Raw genomic sequence first — 19,319 nt, forward strand, 5'->3', positions numbered from 1 at the left:
AAATTCTAAATTGCTGGGCATTTCTTATGTATTTGTTTTTGTTTGTTTGTTTTTGCTAAATTCAGTCCAAGATGATATTCACCAAAATGTCTTTTTTTTTTCTCTCTGCATATCTCTGGAGTCCTCATTGGCTTTTGAGGCCCTAGAACTAGGTAGTGAAGAAGGAACTGACGCCCAGTCAATGTCAAGTCAAATCAATGCCAACCTGACTGTCCTCAAAATCAGTGGGACAGAATGGTCTATCACAGGGACAAAGACTTGACTGATTTCCTGTTTGTTTGAAAAATCTCATCTAACCTACCGTTTACCCTGCAAAAGCTTGTTCTCATGACTTTTAAAAAATTACTCCAATAGACTGATATATTGTGATAGCACTTTTGAAAGCACAGGTGAGAGAATTTCTTAAATAAAATAACGTCTCATTACACCCTTTTGGAAAACATTTAAAACCAAATTAATGCTCTATGTGGCAAATTATGCATACAAGTGAATAGCGTGCATTCACCTGGGAAATTTAATACATGGTCACAGTTCCAGGATGGCTGCATACCAGCAAAAAGTTCATCAGAGAGCTCAAAAGTTCATAAAAGTAGTTGAGAATATAAAGCGTTCTCCTTTTCCAAAAATATTGAATAATATGTGAAAAGTGTTCTCACTGAATGTTGTGATGGGAAGGTTTTGAAAGAGAGGAAGTGACAAAGAGGTTAAAGGGTGAGCAGAGAGAAACGACGGTGATTTCTGGTGTTCTCTACCTGGAAGCGGTACCCAGGGCAGTGATCCAAGCTTGGAAAATGCCAGCAAAAAAGGAGAAAGGGTTTTTCCTGGTCACTAGAAAGTAAATCAAGGGGAGAAAGATGCCCCCATGGATGATGAGGCCAACAATCACCGTGATCATGTACATCCCCAGTTGCCTAGCAACCACTTCTAAGTCCTTGATTGCAATGATCTTCCCACAGATAAGGCAGGCGATACCCAGGGGAGAGTACCTGAAAGACATTAGAAAAAAACAAAAAAAAAATTGAAGAGCTGGTTATGGGATTCAGAACTTAAATCTAGGCCCTCATGTGTACCACACCCTGAGGAAAACCCTTTGCATTTCTGCAGAGTTTTGCTAAAAGAGGAGCATGAGAATCAACTGATGCTGTATTTTGCTTCAGACTAACTGCATTTTCTGAAATCTGTCCTGTGGATCTCGCGGCCCTCACTCTGATGAAAAATCCCAAGGCCAACTTTGTTGCTCAGCTAACATTTTTGGGCTAGTAGACACAAGATTTACCACCTCCTAAGTAAAAGATTAAAAACTAAGAGTTGAGAGACACCTAGATTATGTCTTTGAGAATCTATTTTGCTTTCTTTGTTTCATATCTACTTCCTCGAAAATGGAGAAGAAACGTAGAGCTTCTCAGAAAGCTCATTAGAGTTTTGCCAAGTTATAAACTAGTATTTGTAAATGTGCTTTGTTTTTGCCTTGGAAGGAATTTTGGAAATATGTTGAGAGAGAGAGGGAGAGAGCTGCCACAAGAAGAAAACCATCTAAGTCAAAGAGTATGTTTAGAGAAATGTGGTTTTATTTCTTCTAAGTCCGAAAGTGTTTCTTTCCATGCTTACTCCAACAAGAATGCTGGCCGCCATTCATTGTGTTTCAAGCAATATGGGGAGAGGTCCACACATTCATTTCTCACCACCTAAAATCAAGGTGTCACTGCACCTATTCGGCAAATGAGGAAACTGAGGTTTGGCAAAATTAAATCACTGGCCCAAGACCACAAACCCAGGAAGGAGGAAGAGAGAATTTCTGACCTGTGAAACTTTACCACCAGGGGTTTCATCCCTACCAGCCAAGCCACTTCCCTTGAAGGAGCAATCATAGCTTTTTGTGCGCAAGCAGACAATTTACAGTCTACCAATCTATTCCTTTATCAACTTATTTTATATTTCTATATTATTATTATTTTGTAGGGAACTTGGTAACAATTTACTGTTGTCCTCACTCTAGAGAAAGCTAACCACGCTCTCTCTCACCTTGAGTATATTTTTTGCATGTTTGCCAATATCTTTTTTTTCTTCTTTAGTTGTCTGATCTGGTGGCATTGGAGCATGAACTTGTTCAGCCTGTGATACTTCTAACTGAAATGAAAATGTCTGTGGAAGGTTGATACCTTATTAAGAATTATGAACATACTTGAAAGAAAGACTGTGGGGCAAATGATAAGGCTCCTAGCTTGGGGGAGGGGGGTCAGGGAAAAGAGAGGGCCCCCTAAACAGATTTGGGGCAAGGGGTTTGTAGTTTTATCTGGAGCAAGCACTTATGGGATTAAAGAAAAGCCATGAGGAGTGGAGAGAGTCACAGACACAATTACACAAGACATGGAGCTTGTCTGGTCACTAACCAGCTATAGGCTCTTGGGAGTGACTTAGTCCAATTTTACAGACGTGCAAGTCGAGGCTTAGAGAAGCGAACTGTAACCTCCTGGGGTTGCTGGGAGGATTACATTTTTGAACACGTGCATATCCGCACCATCAAAAAATCCCTCCCCCATCCCTGTCAGTGCCATTAGTTCTCTGATTCCTGACAAAGGAGTCCCTGGCATGTTCCGTTTTCACACCTATACCCCATGTTTAATGAATCAAGTCTGAGTTAACGAGGCTTTCTAAAGGATCTCACAGGCCACCCAACTGCGGATGTTTTTATGAGCCAAGTATTCTTCTCAAGAGGAATCCTCTCCTGAAAGAGATGATTTGTAACTGACACTAATTAGTTAAAACATTAGCAAGCTGCCCTCTTCCCTGAGAGGCAGGTAGTCTGTAGCCTCCACTTCTCCATTCCTGGAGGTGAAGGCTGGCGATGTTTGAGAATTGCTTCCCCAGGAATTAGGGAGTCAAGTCATTAAACCTTTGGGTTTCCTGCCATATTACATTCTTTTGGTGTGACCGTAGTCACAGCATCTCATTGACCAGTAGCGTAGTCTTAGAGGCCAGCTCTTTCTTCCCTGGGATTATAAAAAACGAAGCAGAAATCACTTTCTGATAAAGCCAACAAGCATTCATCTTTACAAACCAAGAGATTAATTCTTTCCCAAGCACCAGTTATCTTTTAAAGATGTCCAGAAAAACATAAACATGAGCTGTTCTGAGTGCCATTCAATTTTTCTGCTCTCCTGGGACAAGCAATTTGTAGAATGGAGAGAAAATGTTTTCAAGCTCTTTGCCAAGCGAGACCAGCTAGAGTTCCCCTGGAGAACGCATCGGAGCAAGAGCCAAATGGACTGGAGAGAGGTAACAGGTTACCTCTGGGGCATTCAGCTCACTGGAAGAAACCTGAATACTATTCAAAGGCCAGAAGGTAGAGTGTCAGGGTAAATAAATATGGCAAGTAGGGGCCTTAGTTAACCCAAACACTTTGGTCTCCAGAACTAGAATGAGCATTAATTAGGACAAAGAAAGACCTTTGTTCTATTATGTGTTTTAGGGTCATTACTTCCCTGCACCTGCTTTCAAAACAGGTAGCTTAAGCTTCCACTCAGAAGTTGGTGCTTCTGAGTTACTGGGTTTCCATGTTGATGAATTCTCTCATTGAAAATGGCACCCCATGGACAAGAACAGGCAAATGCCCAGGGTTCAAGGTCACCACTCAGAGTTTCTGAGATGAAGCAAACAATCAAAGCCATAAACCAAAGTGCATCAAGAGGCTGAGGGCTCCCGTGAGTGTTCTGAAACCAAATGATGCCCCGTAATTACTGGATCAGTTTCTAAATTCAAAGGCCATGACTACAGAGCTAGGGCGAGGGAATGGCTCCCACGCTGCTCTGAGACTGGCTGTATCCTCAGCTCTGGGCATCGTTTTCAAAGCCACTGACTCATCCAGGACTGGCCTGGATGAGTTCCTGGATGAGTCTTTTTCTAACTGTTGCATCAGCCGTCCTTGCCTCCACCCACTTTGCACCTTGACATCTTTAGGTTCCCACCAGGATGCCCCTCTCAGGTTCGCTCTCTACTCCACAAACGCACACTCATCCACAGCACTAACAAACGTATCTGGAACTCAGTCTGTGCATCCATACTCAGAGTCGCCTGGCCTGCCTGAAACAATATGGATTCCCTGAACCCACTGCGTACCTACTGAGTTAGAATTTCCTGGAGTTGGCCGTGAGGCATTTGTATTTCAAGTAAGTTCCCCAGATAATTCTGATGTGTTTGGAAATCATTGTTTCCAGGAACAAAATCTGATCTGCCAGTGATGAAATACAGATATTACTTGGTTAGACTTTGGAAACCATTTTCTTTATTCAGCTCCAGATTATTCAAGGCCATTGGTCTTAACCCAGTAAAGTGATTAATTTGGAACTTCCAGGCACAGGACAGATGGTGGGCCAGATACTTGGAGTGGAGGTAAGTGGAGGGACTTTCTCAGCCTTGCCCTAAAGGCCACTCTGGGTCTGTCCCACACGTTGCCAATAGCAACACCAACCTGCCAGTTTGGGACAGATTTGAAGAGAACTCAGAGCTGGAAGAGTCAGTCAATAAAGACTTAAACATGCATTCCAAGAGTTACCTGAAGGTGCTGTTTGTACTTAGGGTCAGGAAGGAACACAAATCTCCATTTTCCCAATCCACTCAGGGAGAGGTGTTTCGGCTACCCAAGGAGTAGTGACTCGTGCTGAGAGTTACCACAGGAGGATGAGAACGTTTCATCAGGACAGAATGTAAATCGATTCGTAGAGCCTCCAGCTCCATTATATGATCAGTGCTCAAAAGTGTTGTTGGCACAGAAGAGATGCTCAAGAAGTATTTGTGAAGTGAAGGGATGGGTGGATGGATGGGGGGATGGGGAGACAGGCTGATGAATGGCGGTGGTGCTGGTGGGTTAACTGAGAGGGAGAAGTGAGTGAGCACAGATTTCACTTCCCCCTTTATGCTTCTATCGTGGTAAGAATATGAGAAGTTTTACTTTCTATTTAAGTTTGTCAGATTTTGGAAAAAAAATGTTTTAAAGCACTCTGCCAAAAATGAGGATATGAAAATTACACCAAAATTAAGGGTCTTTCTTTCTTTCTTTCTTTTGTTCTTTCTTTAGTTCTTTCTTTCATTTTTCGATGAATCAGAGGGCTTTGTAGGCTTCTTAAGGAATTCATGAACACAGAGAAGCTACAGACTGAACTGATGATAATAATGGCAACTACAATAAAACCACAATAATAACACTAGTTCATACGAAGTGTTTAAACAGGTCCCAGCACACAGCAAATGCGCCGTAACTGTTGGTCACAATTCCACTTAATTCTCACAGCAACCCTATGACATGGCTGTTACGATCAATCCATTTCACAGATCAGGATGAAGGGTTTAGAGTGTGTCTAACTTACTTAAAGTCACACGGCTAGTAATAGGACGACCCTGGGTTCAATCCAGTCCAAAGTCAGACAAAAGTCAAGTTAGGTAGCACATCTCTAGAACTCCCATTACTGAGGCCGTACAACATGGGGCAAGTTAACCTCTGTGCTTAGGTTTCTCATCTGAAAACTGGGGCTCACAAAAGTATCCGTTCTTGCTAGGTATCATTGTGAAAAATAAATGAGTTAATACATGTAAAGTACTAGAATAGTATTAAGTGTATAGCAGGAATTTGGTAAATCTCAGTTATGATTTAACAATGATTATGATAATTACTGTCTTCTCAATAATAAATCAGTACAGTGCAGTAATTGAAAAAGTATTGAGCATATAGCAAGAATTTAATAATTATAATTTAATAATAATTAAGATAACAGTAATCTTCTTAATGATCTATTTGGCTTTTATTATTATTCTTACTACCACACAGAGAAGAAGATGAAATAATTCTGATTATTTAAGCATTGAGGGTGTCAATGCTTAACCGTTAAGGAGCGGTTGGCTGTTTTATCCAGAACCTTCTCACTCATATCGTTATCAATGGCTGACGAGGCAGCTGAAGAATGGAAGAAATGTGTGGGTTTGGCATCTCATGTCATATAACACCCTTTCCGAACTGTTCGCCTAGATGAGGTAACTGAACAGCTGTCAGAAACCATTCCACAGGTCTTATTTCTGACTCACAATTACTCTGCATCTCCTGGGATGTGATGCTAAATCCTTAGAGGAGTTTTGGTTTCAGTGAATAGGAAACTTCTTGATCCACACCCACTCCATGCCTGGGGAGAAGGGAGGTTCTACTTTATCCCATGACTCATCTGATTTCCTAGAAGATTCCCTCAGTTTCAAGAGCTCAGAGAAATGACACTGCTACAGATGAAGGAAGACATTTCCGTACATCTCCCACATCACTGGCATCATAACACAGAAATATGAATTGCATATCTGGAGCTAGGGTGCTCATCCTGCAAGAAATTCTAGGAAAGGCAGAAAGATCCTAATGTTTAATAGCAAGAGGCCTATTCTGCTTTATGTATTATCATTTATTAAACTCTCAGCAAACCCAGAACAGATTTTAAACTTTTAAAATATCTTTACAGCATGTGACTTTATAGAGGCTTTTTTTTTTAATGAGGTACTGGGGATTGAACCTGGGACCTCGTGTATGCTAAGCATGTGCTCTACCACTGAGCTATACCCCCACCCCATGTGTGTGACTTTAAATCTTCACACAAAAGAAAAATTCAGAAATCTAGCATTGCTTGGGAAGCTGAAGAATCAGTAAAATAATCTAAAAGAACACACCGCTGTACTATCACCTTTTCCGTGTTCCCAAAGTACAGGAAAGCTGTGATCAGAACAAGCCAGATCTATTAAATATGGTTCATGAAATTATGACAAACATCTTCTTGATCTGAGACCCTGGGGCCCTCAGCTAGCAGGTGGGGAGGACGGGAGCAGGCAGAGTCAGGGACTTTGTAACCCAGGATTCCTGTGGCAAATAGAACACACACACGGTTTAGTCTAAGAGTGGTTTTACCTTCTTTCTAGGCAGGCATACAGACCATTGTAGGGGTCTGAAACTAATGCACATAAAAATGTTTGTCTGATAGATAAGGGACAGGAGAAGTTTCCAGTGACTGAAGATGTCAGTTTCCTTGGTGAAAGAGAGGACACACGCTTTCCTGGGCTCCCTTAGATTTTAGAACCACTGACCAGAAACACACATGAAATGATGTGGAGACAATATTGCTTAGATGATTTCAAACAAAAAAACCCCCACCTATTTACAGACCGAAGATTCAAAGATTTTGATATCAACATAAACTCTAGCTCTTTCTCACCCTAGCTATACAATCTTAGGCAAGTTAATTCACCCCAATGAGCCTCAGCTGCCTTTTCTGTAAAATGGGAATCATAACACCACGTTTTCAGGGTTGCTGGGACTAGATTTGATAGGTATGAAGCACCATCGTGGCTCTTGGCAGATGAAAGGAAATCAATAAAAGATGGCTTTTATGACGATGAGCATGATGATGTTAAAGAATGAAGATTTAAGTGTCTCTGGACCACAGTTTTCTCTGGAACCAGATTTCCAAGAGCACTTACAGCTCTAATCCTCACTTTTCTTACATGGCCTGAGAGCTGCCTTTTTTTTCTTTTGTTTTTTTTTTTCTGTGTAAGTCATGAGTAACCCAGATTGAAGATACATTGCTTTTGGATCTCAGCAGGCCCTGGGTCATGCCATATCCCAGGCATCTTGGCTCTATCTTAGTGTTTCCTGATACAGCTCAGCTTCAATATTACTGATTGGTTTTTTCCAGCTTGTCTGTCTTTTTCTTTCTTCTTCTTCGTTTTTTTTTTTTTTTTTTTTGGTCTTTTCTCTCAGGGTAGGGAAGGGCAAACTTTCTATGTAAAGGACCAAACAGTAAATATTTTAGGCTTTGCAAGCTACACAGTCTTGGTCAGAACTACTCAACTCTGTCTTTTAGCACAAAAGCAGCCCTAAGACAACACACGAAGAACTAGGTATGGCTGGGTTCCAACAAAACTATTTATGGGCACTGACTGTGAATTAGACATAGTTTTCACGTGTGGCAGACTATTACTACTCTTTTGTTTTTTTTTCAGCAAAATAAAAACATAAAACCCATTCTTAATTCACAGGCCACACAAAGCAAATGGCAGATAAGATCTGGCCCGTGCGCTATAGTTTTCCAACCCCCTTTTTAGAGAAAGCTCCAAAAAAAGAGATTTTCATCCCTTTCTCAAAGTCTTTTAGAAGGGCCCTTTGCTTGGCTCATGTGCATCTGCTCTTTCCTGCTGGGGGGGCTCCAGTGTCCTTGGGGGACCCCAAGGCCATCTCACACCCCTGCCACGATGAAGTAAGAGCAAGCCCACTTACCACATGATCATGATCACCAACTTCATTACAATCTCGTTCAAGATGTTGAAGAATTCCACCATCAGCTTGGCCTGCTCACCCATCTTCCCCATGGCGATGCCAAAAGCAATGAAAAACCCTATCAGACCTGGTGGGTGAATCACATGACAAAAGGAAAAATTATAAAGTATGTGTTTCTTCTCCCAAGATCTTTACCATCCCCCATGTATGGAGCCATGTTCTCGCTGCCTGCTCCCTATAAATTAGGCATTAAAAGACAAAAGCATTAGGTTTCACACTAAAAATACCTTCCTCCTGGATAATTATGGCTTTCTTGAATATTTTCCACATGAGTAAGCTGAACTGTAGGCAGGTTAGCTGCTTGGAGAAAATGAATTCATTTTCATTCCAAACTAAAAAGCACTGTCTTCTCTCTCCTCCTTACTTATGAAATCATGGGTAAAGCAGATTCCATTAGCACATAGATTAACGAAGGAAGGCTTGTTGGGACTTGAGGGTTATGGTGCAAAATCTGGAGCCAGTATTAGAATAGCAGAAACCAATTAGCCAGTAAAGCCTCTGCCAGGGTTATGTCTATATTGGTTTGGTGTTACCCCAAATTAATGCGCTTCACTCTAGGAAAATCCTAAACATAAAATTATTTTCCTATTGCTCTGTGCCTAATTTGAGAAGGAGGAAGAATGCTGAAAAATCAAAGGGAAAGCAATGAGAAATCCAAAACAGTTTGGGAAATCCCAAATGATCCAATTTGTTTGGATTTAACCTGTTAATTATTAACTCATCATCATTCTTCCCATAGTCAAAACAGTTAGAATGCTTTCTCTTCTATGTATTTCTTTCAGGGTCATAAACAGAGAATGCAGTCTTTGTTAGTTCTTAGCCCCTCAGCCCTCTCCCCCCTTCACTTGACGTCATTTGACTTCCATCTAAGTGCAGCCTCACCCCAGCCTCCAGGGTCAATCCTAACCCAGAAGGATTTGAGGATCCCTGTCCCCACCTCTTGATGTCAGCAACAAATTGCACGAGGTCCCGGACCAACTCCAACAGCCAACCTAGGGTCTTATTTCCACGTTGTCTTTTGCCTCATTCCCCGAGGATCTGTCCTAGGAAGCTGCCTGATACATTAGTTCCTTCAGGATAAGACCTGGGGCTTTTCTCTCCCAGAATATTCTCTCCACCCCCACGCCCATCCATCCCTTTCCTCAGTGTCTCCCTCTGGAGTCTCACCCAGACCCTCCCAGGGACTGGGGTGCACCACCAGGCTAACAGACATCCCCATTACCACCTGGGGCTGCCTGGATTTCTGATTACCAGTCATCAGTGCTTCCCTCACTCCCAACCTATTATTGTCAGTCTTGGGGCTCCAATTCCGACAACTTGCATGGACTATAAATCCACGCTGTTGTCCCCCAGGCTAGCGAACCTTGCTTGCCCATCTGACTTCTTCTCTGAACTGCAATAGGAGCCATCCTCTCTTCCCCCCTCTTCCCCACACCCCACCTCATCCCAGTTTGGCAAGCCTCATTTCCAGTCCCTCCCTATTATGTCCAGGGTCCTACTGTGTCCATTTATGCTCGCAGTCTTGAGCTAGATCAAGGTAAACTATAGCAGTACAGTTTGATTCTCTTAGAGAAAAATTCTTTCTGGGTCTCTGATTTCACCTTTTCCCTCATCACTGAAACACTCATCTTCCCACACCAGTACATATCAACCCAGATTCTCCACCTACCCTTTGCTGGACCCTCTCTTTCTTCAGCAAAAAGAATCTAGTGTTTGCACCTGGGATTGTTAAACCTTGGTGTTTAATAGTTTCCCTTTACAGCTCCCGGCCAGAAAGATTGACAAGTGACTTACAAGTGAATTGTTGGCCATAAACACAAAGGCTTAGTGAGAATTAGAGTGACCTAGAAACAGAGTGACAGGGGGAGTGACAGGGGAGAGTGACCTAGTTCTGCAGTAATGGAGGAAATCAAATTCAGGCTCTTCTCAAGCCCAGGGAGAGGGGTTTGGTGGGTGTGTGCTGAGCAGTCATCTGTGAACAATCTGGCTGAGAATAGTCAGTATCACTTGGTTAATTCCATGTGGATATTTTAAGAGAAAATTCTTAAGGTCTCAAGGTCCCAAAGAACCAGAATGAAATAGCTCCCCTCGCAGGGTCAGCAGAAACTGGCTGTACCTGTGAAGACAAGAGAGAGATGTTTAAAGGAGCAACCTCTCACAGGAGCTGAGTTAAGTGGTTGGGTTAAGTGCGGGGCCCCAAGTCGCCTGGAGGTTTTAGGGGGAAAGAAATGAGTCTTTAAAGAAGTGGGAGGCCAGAGCCAGGGTTTTATCCTCACTTTTTGCAATGCCTAACCCTGAGGACTTGAAAGAGAGAGAGAGAGGAAGGAAGGAAAAAAGGAAGAAAGGAAGGGAGGGAGGGAGGGAGAGAGAGAGAGAGAGAGAGAAAGAAAGAAAGGGAAAGAAAGAAAGAAAGGAAGGAAGAGAGATAGATTTTAAAAAGCCACCATCTTGTGGCCCTTGGAAGACCATGGAAAGAACCTTATTTCAGCCATGATTTGTAAATGGGAAATTTTTCAACGGTCTGACTTCCCTGAGCTTTCCAGAGCCTCAATTTGCCCTTGGAAACCCACGTCCAACTGGTCATTTCCCTCTGTAAACACTGCCTCATTGAACTCACTCATTGGAACAGGGGTGTTCCATTCGAACAAAGCCCTTTTAGACTTGGGGCTGAGAGAGCAGTGAGTGGTGCTGAAACTCCCCAGGACAGCCAAGGTTATGTGACTCCCCAGAATCCACCGAGACTCTGGAAACGACCACGAAGAAAGTCTTCTGAATGATTCACTCCAAAGCCCTGGCCCCATTATTCACAGCCACAGTCTTCTACTGTGGGGCCAAGGGAAGTGGGGAAAGGTCCTGAAAGGGTCACAGATATCTGGACAGTGGGAGAGAAGAATCACTCAGGGAACCGTGCTGAGGATGTCTGTACACCCTCCTTCTCAGGGGCGCTCTCCCACTTTCTCCTCTCTCCTTCCTCCTCTCACCTCCCGCTGATTGGCAACAATGTTTATTGATCTTCCATTGCCTGGCAACCTGCTCAGCTTATCTCTTCCCTCCCTCTCACCTCCCTAGTCCGCTTCCTGCCAGGACAAAGGACAGAGAGAAAGAGCCCTCACGGAAGCGCCCACTTCTCAGTGGCTGGGCAAGCCCGCTCCTTCTAGCTCTTTCCCGCCACCGCGCTGGGTGAGTACAGAGTACATTTAGAACAAAGAGGACTCCCAGTTGAAATGTGAAAATTTGAAACATTGATTTATTTTTTTAGTATAAGTATGTCCCAGGCAATATTTGGGACATACTAGACACATAAAAGTTATTTGTTGTTTATCTAAAATTCACATGTAACAGAGCACCCTGTGCTTGACCCGACACCTCTACCAAAGAGACGAGGGCACTTGATCTCCTAGGTGGCAAAGTGGAAGGACCACTGAGCTCAACCTTTTCTAACCAGTTCTCACTCAGATCCTTCGAAATCTTGCCTGCATGGATCAACATATGTTTTCCACGCAGATTTCCCATCTCTCCCAGCTTGTGACCAAATGACCCTCTTCCTTGCCTTGGGGACACCATTCTAACAGTGGACGGATGGGGGTTATGGTGGAGCATGGACCCAGGGAGTGGATGGGGAGTACACTGAGCAAACTGGAGGCACCCACATGATGTGGAGTCTCTACCCTCTGTGGGGTGTTTTCTTACTACGCAGCTCAGTGCTCCACACTCCATGCGCTTTTAATAATGAGAGCAGCTCCCATGAATAAAGCACACGGCGTGTACCACTGTGCCCTACACAGACCATCTCATTTAATCCTCATAATGATCTACAAGAGAAATGCCAATCCTGTGTCCACTTTAAAAGTGAATCTTGAGAAGTGGCACAACCGTGGTTAGATAAGCAGTGAGTGGGACCATAAGGGATCCAAAGTTGGTCCAAACTGGTCTAACCGCAGAGCCATAGAACCCCAGGATGGTACACTAGGAAGGCTCCAGGAATCCCAGAAAGTTAAACACAATAGTCTCCTGTTGATAAGCTCTTATTGGCACCAACGCCAACACTAGTCACTTCTGATGGCATTGCCTTTGCTTACAAACCGTGAGGGCTGGGGTGGGACCTCCCCCATGCCTAGCGCAGTCCTGGTACATGTATCAGGGCAGCTCGGGAAAAAATAATGCTTAAGGAATGAAAGAACTGGTTGTGTAACTTCATGAAATAGAGATTAAGAGAAAGTGACTTGCCAACACCATGCAAAGAGTCAGGGGATGTGCCCTGTGATGTCAGTCCCCTCGCTTTTCCCATAACCAACTCCAGCTGCCACGTCCCCACATGGCATTACTCCTGCTCACCCTTAATCTCTCAGCGATCAGTCCCAGTGACCCTCAAATTGCTCCCCAGAGAGAGCCTCTTGCTCCACCTACAGGACAGCAGGGTGACTGGCTTTCCGAGAAGGGAGCAAGGATGCCCAGGTGCTGACCTGCAGGAAAGGTTGGCCACGTGGCCCAAGCACAGGCACCTCCCCCAAGAAGACCGAATATCAGGCTGCCTACCTAAGACGTTCATGCCGTCCTTGAACTCCAGGCCCTTTTTGATAACCACCTGCATTTCCTCTGGTGCCTCTGTCACAGTCTCATTCAACAGCGAGATGACAGCATTGGTGGCATTGTTGTCCTCGTCTGTTGGAGGGGTCACCAGGACTTTCTTTGTCACTGTTTGAATCTAATGGAGTTGAGGGAAAAACATAAAGATGAGAGGTTTGGGGTAAATGGTCACCAAAAGCCTGGATGCTTACATATTTTTCAATTCCCAATATGCTGAAAATTATTAAGAAAGGCCAAAACAAGGTTATGAAAGCTAAGGAGTATTTTATGCTTGTGTTTGACAAAGTGATGCTTTATGACACAGATACAGTGGGATATGATCATCCTCATCACACAGTAATAACAGGATTTATAATATTCTTTTGTGACATGCTCCAACCAGTGTGATTCGCTAATGGGACCCGTGGAGACAATACCAAAGGTGAGCCCCAGCTGGATGGCCTGCTAGCCCCCGGGATGAGTCCTGGATCTGGTCGGGAATAGGAGGGTGAGGGTCTTGGTGGAGGGCAGATCAGCACCTGATTCGCTCCTCCCCACCTGGTTCCTATCCCACAGTCTTCACAGACCTACCCTCACTTGGCCTCCTTCCAGAGCCCGATTCTGCTGGGCATCTCCATCTGGCTACAAGCAGATGTGCCAGCTGCTGGCAGCCACCATGGCAGGGACATTGGCTCACAGTTCAGATTCAAATGTACGTGAATCCTTCTAGGCAGTGATGTGACAAGAGTTGCTCGACGTTCCCCCAAGCATCTCTGTACAAACAGCCCCGGAAGAAGCGCTCACTCTGTTCCTCGACATCTGGGGCAGCCATCCTATTTTTAAAGGTGCCAGGCATCCTGCATGCAGAGTGCTGTGAAAACTCACATCTGAGCCCAGAAACACTACCTTCTATTAAAACAGAAGTCATGTAGAATCCTAGAATGTCAGTGCCGGCACACAGCAGGCAACAGATGGCTGAAGCCTGAATAGATATGGAAGAGGAAGCGTGGAGAAGTCAAGCGACTTATAAGACGTCACAGATTTACAGCAGAACTGGGACTTCAACTCAGATGGCCTGACCACCACGGAGTTCTTTCACCTGCTTGGCTGCATGATAAAGTATGTGGATGCAATCCTGCTGCAGCTGGGCCTCAAAGTAAGCAAAGCTGAACTGACCAGCCCCCTGAAACGGGAGAAGGGAGGCACAGCCTTCTTTGAGGCGAGGCAGGCACTCTCTGTTCTAACCTGGCCACGTGCACTTGTGCAGGGAGAGAGGCAGCCCCGGCTGAATGGGAACAGGCAGTTCATGGCCCCCTTGGTCTGGGCAACGTTGGCATAGAGAATACAGAAGCGATCGGAAGGGAAGCTTCCGTGAACCACAGAGTCATGCTCCCAGGAACAAAGTGGAGACCAGAAGCCAATTGGAGGCCTATCCTGAGAACGCCTAGAAGTCAAAGCTTGAGTTCAGAGGAGGAATGGCCATGGACCTGAATGAACGGTGGCCTTCAGGGTCAGGTGGCTGTGGGTGGTCGGGTGTTCCGCGTTGGACATCTGCTACCTCCTATGTCATCAGGAGCCCCTCAGGACTCACAAGGCTAAGTAACTAAGCCCAGGACAGACAGCTAGGAATTCCTGAAGCAGGATTCAAAAACAAGGTACGTTTGACTCCAAAATTCAGCTTCTAAAGAGCATGGCCAGTGGCTTGAGTTCAGGGCCGGGAGATGAGGATGCTGACACATGGGCCTGGTTCTCTGCCTGAGTTCTCAGTTCAAGCCTGGTACAACCCCAGTCAGGTTCCAGCTTCAGTCCCAGCCACCAGGGCCTCTCACCTTAAAACCCACAGAAGGCTGCTCCCTGACTTCCCACTTCTCTTCCTGTCTACCTGCCATCCCCAGGGAAGTAGCCACCTGGAGCTCTGTCTCTATCGACAGCTTCCAGATTGATTTTCACAAAATAGAAAAACAGTCATCTCCTTGCTTAAACCTCACTTAGAATACGAACCTGAGTCTGACCCTGGCTGGCCAGGTCCTGCCTGCACTCGCCCCACTCTCTGCACACTGGCCTCCCTTCTCCACTCTGAACACACTAAATACTTACCAACCTCCACAAGCCTGTGCCTCTGGTTGCCCCGGGCAGCAACGTGCAGAGATTGTCCATCCACCAGACAGGTCACCAAGTGTGAGCGTTGCCACCACAAAAGCTCACCCCTAGACCAGAGCAACAGCAGTAGTGCCTGCCTGCTTCTTGGCTCCACCTTACTGACTCAGACGGAAGGGTCTCCTTCCTGCATGGAGCATGGTGATTATGACCAGGCACAGGAGGGAGGCCCAAATCTGTCCCTCCCTCCTCCCTTTCATGCTACCCCATCCCCAGTCTCCTGCCAGCTCAGCCTCCAGCAGCTACAGTTCCAGCACAATCTTTCCAAAATGTTAAGAATAGACTTGGCACTCAGTTGTGTCTATCACTCCAAATCAAGCAAATTCATCTTTTTGAGCAGACTGGCTGACGGACAGCTGCATTATATAGAGAGGGTACCAGTCAGCACCCCCTCCCTAGCCTGTTTCTTTTCATTCTTCATCCAACTTCCCTGTCTGGAATGTTTCCTTTAATACAGCGTCGTGCTGTCAGTGCCTCCGAAGTGGCTTTGGAAATCAGAGGACATACCCCAACACACAGTAAACTGGGCTCTGCAGTGGTTGGCAACAGCATTTTGGGGACAGCTAGGAATGCAGACTTTTCCCCTCTGTGATCTGTTCCCTAAATTTCTCCTTCTGTGATTCCCTGGAAATGGCTGAAGGTGTTTCCCTGGGTCTAGTTTGCTTCCTACAGGGCTAATGGGAACTGAGGTGTATCCTAGCCTAAGCTGGCCTTGGGTCTAGACAACAAGCCGGTGAGTGGGGCCTGGGCAGCTGACTCAGTGGTTCCACTCAGCAGAATCAACTGGTCTTTAAAATCACATGTTACAAAAATTGATATGCCTGTATGCAATCAATATACATTGCTACGAATTCTGCAGGGTCACTTTTGGCAACATCCAGAAAATAATTCAAAATATCAAACTCTTTGGCAGGACATTTTCACTCTGAGGAGTTTATCCTTCAGAAATATTACACAATAATGAAAAAAGAAAAAGGGGATGCTAAAACACCGCTAAATGAAAAAGCAAGGTGCAACACGGTATGTGGAATGCAGTCCCATTTGGGTTGAACTGTTTCCAAGATTATGCACATGTACCCACAGGTATGTGACAAAGAAAAAATACAGGAGGAAACACGGGTAGCTCTAGGGAAGGGAAGTGGGGACTTGAATTTTTACTTTATGTGCATCTATAATCTTTAAACTTCCCACAGTCCTCATGTATTACCCAGAATTTGACAAGTACCGGATTCCTGGGCCCACTCTGGAGATTCAGACGCATGTGTATGTGTATTTTTAAATGTACCACATGTGGTTTTGCTATACTGCTAAGATCCAGAACCACTGGGTACTCTAGAGGGTTGTGGGCAAGGGTGATAAAAATGTGTTCTTGGATGACACAGAGACAAAAACCAAAAAGAATAAAAAGAGACCAAAAAAAAAAAAAAAGAAGAAGAAGAAGAAGAAGAAAGCTCCCAAAGCAAAATGCTACTGAGGGTTCTGCGAAGAAGGAAAGGTTAAAAACCAAACAAAAACTCCTCTGGTCCTGAAGTCCTGCCCCGTACGACCTCATACAATTCCTAGGCAGAGATAATTCAATCTTAAGAAAACGGCTCCCCAGAGCTGATTTGTTGAAACAGTCTCTAAGTTATCACCTTCATGAGTTGGGAGAAGTGAAAATGTCAGAACTCTGAGTTACCTGCTGAAAACAGGCTTGGACAAGGTTTTCAGGGAAGAGGTTTCGAATAAGGTCCAGAAAGGCATCCAGGCTGGACACTTCATCATTCTTCTTTCCAGGCCCCAGCTGCTTCTTGAGTTTGGGGTTCCCTGGGTGGATAGCCAAGACCAGGATGACCCCCAGCACTGCGGCGATGATGGTGGTGGACATGTAATACACCATAGCTCTGGTGCCTAAGCGGCCACTGGCTTTAGCATCCAGGCCCGACAACCCTGGATGGAAAACAAATCCAGAAAGATTAGCTCTATTATTTTACTGTTAACTGTCCACCTCTGCCCACCTATAAACAACCCTTGGCTTTGTATTACTCAGATGCATTCACAGTTAATTTAACCTCCTTCTACTGAATATTTGGTCCATTCCACAGTTTACAAGTCAATTTTCCAAGGATATTTATGAGATTTCTACAGAACTGGGAAGAGTTGGAGATCATCTGGTTCAGAGTTTATAAGCTGGTCAGTGACTACATTTTGTTAGTCTGCAATAGTGAGTTACAGTTGAATGCTATATTCAATTTTTAATTCTGAGATTATGTCCTTTCCTTTTTTTATAAACTGGTAGACTGGTACATGCTAGGTTGGTTGGTTTGTTTCTTTGTTTCTTTTAATGTCTTCACTTAGGAAAATAGAAAGCTGGCAACCCTATGTATTTAAAAGACATTTTTTCCCCAAATGTATTCAAATGTCTTTTGAATACATTACTTGGTCATGAAATCAAGAGTCTGGAAAAGTGATCCAGCACTGCCCTCTCCTTCCCCTGAGGTGAAACTTGATGGAGATCACATTTGTGGACCTCCCGGAAGGATGGGAGAACACTTGCATAAAACACCCAGCGTAGTGGGCGCTTCATCTATATTTCAGGAGCTTCTGGGATTGTTAGCGGAAATACCAAGCAAGTCACAAAAACTCCAGCTTTCACTGGGTTTTTTTCCAGTAGTTTCTTCAATTTTTGTACTTCCTGGTTTCAGTTCCTGCTTTTACGAGACCGAGAGACTGCAGTCCTTTCTGGGTATGTCTTTTTTGTCGTGGGGGAGGAAGTTATTGATGTTAATTTATCTGAATGAAGCTGACCCATATATGACCCACTTGTAAGAACCTAAAGTCTACTTCTAGCCAACGGGAGTGAGATTTCCTCACCAGCTTGGCCAACGTATAATCTGATACACAGGCATGGAGAATGTTTTCTCTGGTTTGAAAATGATCATTTAAAGTGAAACACAGCTTCACTCACTCTGGGGCTAAATGATAAGACCTTCCTGACACTGAGTCCCAGCTCTTTCACTCACTGGGTTCACTGGTCAACCAGCTATGAGACGCTAGAACAATCTGACTTAGCATCTGAGTCTCCTGGAGTTACCAGAGTTTCACTACCTTCGTAAAGTGGACAGTCCAGAGGGACAGCTTTCTCAAGGCCGCTGACCCTGTTGACACCCAGATATAAACCAAAGCCCAGCTTCTGATCCTTAACTCAGGGCTTGGTCTCTAAACTACAATTCCTACCCTGTTTGAATAATATTATCTGATGAAAAGGAAACTACCAGTGTAAGCTCAGCGAGGGAAAAAATTCTTTCAACTAAAACAACCAAAAACAAATGAACATGATCTATATACTGAGGGTAACATTCTTCTGAAAAACTCAAAGGCTTGCTTATCTAGGATCTCATTTATGTTTAATACCCACTTCCCTCTGCACTCAAATAGTAAAGAGAAAATTTCCTTTTCTATTTCTTATCATGATTTGTCAGTTTCTGAACAAAATACAATTTAGAAAATGAGAAAAGTAGACATCAAGAATTAAAATCACTACCGATAAGATCACTTTTAATGTGTGGCTATTTCCTTTTCATCTTTTGTTGCTAGACAGACAGATGTACTGACTATAATAGATGGCAAACTCTTTTTTTTTTAAGGGTTGATTATCCCAATTTTAGAGACAGGAAAACCAAGGCTCTGAAGTGAAGTGATACAGACCATCACAGTCATTCATTCAACCAAACTGAGATTCTACAATCCATCCAAAAGCTGGAGCAGGAGCATGATCCTGGCCAGGTGCCAGAGAGGTGACCTTACCTGTGATTAAACTGGAGATGATTAGAGGGAGAATGAGCATTTTTAGCATCCTCATGAGTATATCCCCTGGGAAGGCTATTAACATAACCACATCAGGGTGGATAGGAGATGCCAAGCGAAGAAGCCCTCCACATACTGCCCCCAGGATGACACCTACAAGGAAAAGAGAAAATATGAAGTTATTGTCTGCCTCATCAAATGAATAGCTCTAGCGACTTAGTTCAGTGACGTCAACCTTTCTCATACTTCTCCATTATCAGATGCGAAAACATTTTGTACCGCCAACTATTCTAAAAGATAGCATTGGAAGAGTCAAAGAGAGCCTCCTCAATGGTTATGGGAGTTTATGAGAATTACAACACGGCAACTTGACTCTGACTTCTTTGAGGATGTTGTCCACTTGCAGAGGCAGAGACTGTCAGTAAAAATAATCCACAGTGCCAGATACCGCTTC

General features: G+C 44.2%; 1 protein-coding gene across 1 annotated transcript in view; it reads right to left on the minus strand.

Moving 5' to 3' along the window:
* Window positions 1–19,319, minus strand: part of SLC1A2 (solute carrier family 1 member 2) — a 131,575-nt gene that overhangs the window by 22,035 nt on the left and 90,221 nt on the right. Inside the window, exons 3-7 of the mRNA XM_031681037.2 lie at window positions 18,866–19,018; window positions 16,758–17,008; window positions 12,893–13,061; window positions 8,297–8,423; window positions 753–986 (exon numbers count right to left, since the gene is read on the minus strand). Of these exons, the coding sequence (XP_031536897.1) occupies window positions 753–986; window positions 8,297–8,423; window positions 12,893–13,061; window positions 16,758–17,008; window positions 18,866–19,018 (934 nt within the window). The remainder of the gene's footprint in view (window positions 1–752; window positions 987–8,296; window positions 8,424–12,892; window positions 13,062–16,757; window positions 17,009–18,865; window positions 19,019–19,319) is intronic.

Source organism: Vicugna pacos, chromosome 10, assembly GCF_048564905.1.
Source record: "Vicugna pacos chromosome 10, VicPac4, whole genome shotgun sequence".
In the NCBI taxonomy this organism is placed as follows: Eukaryota; Metazoa; Chordata; class Mammalia; order Artiodactyla; family Camelidae; genus Vicugna; species Vicugna pacos.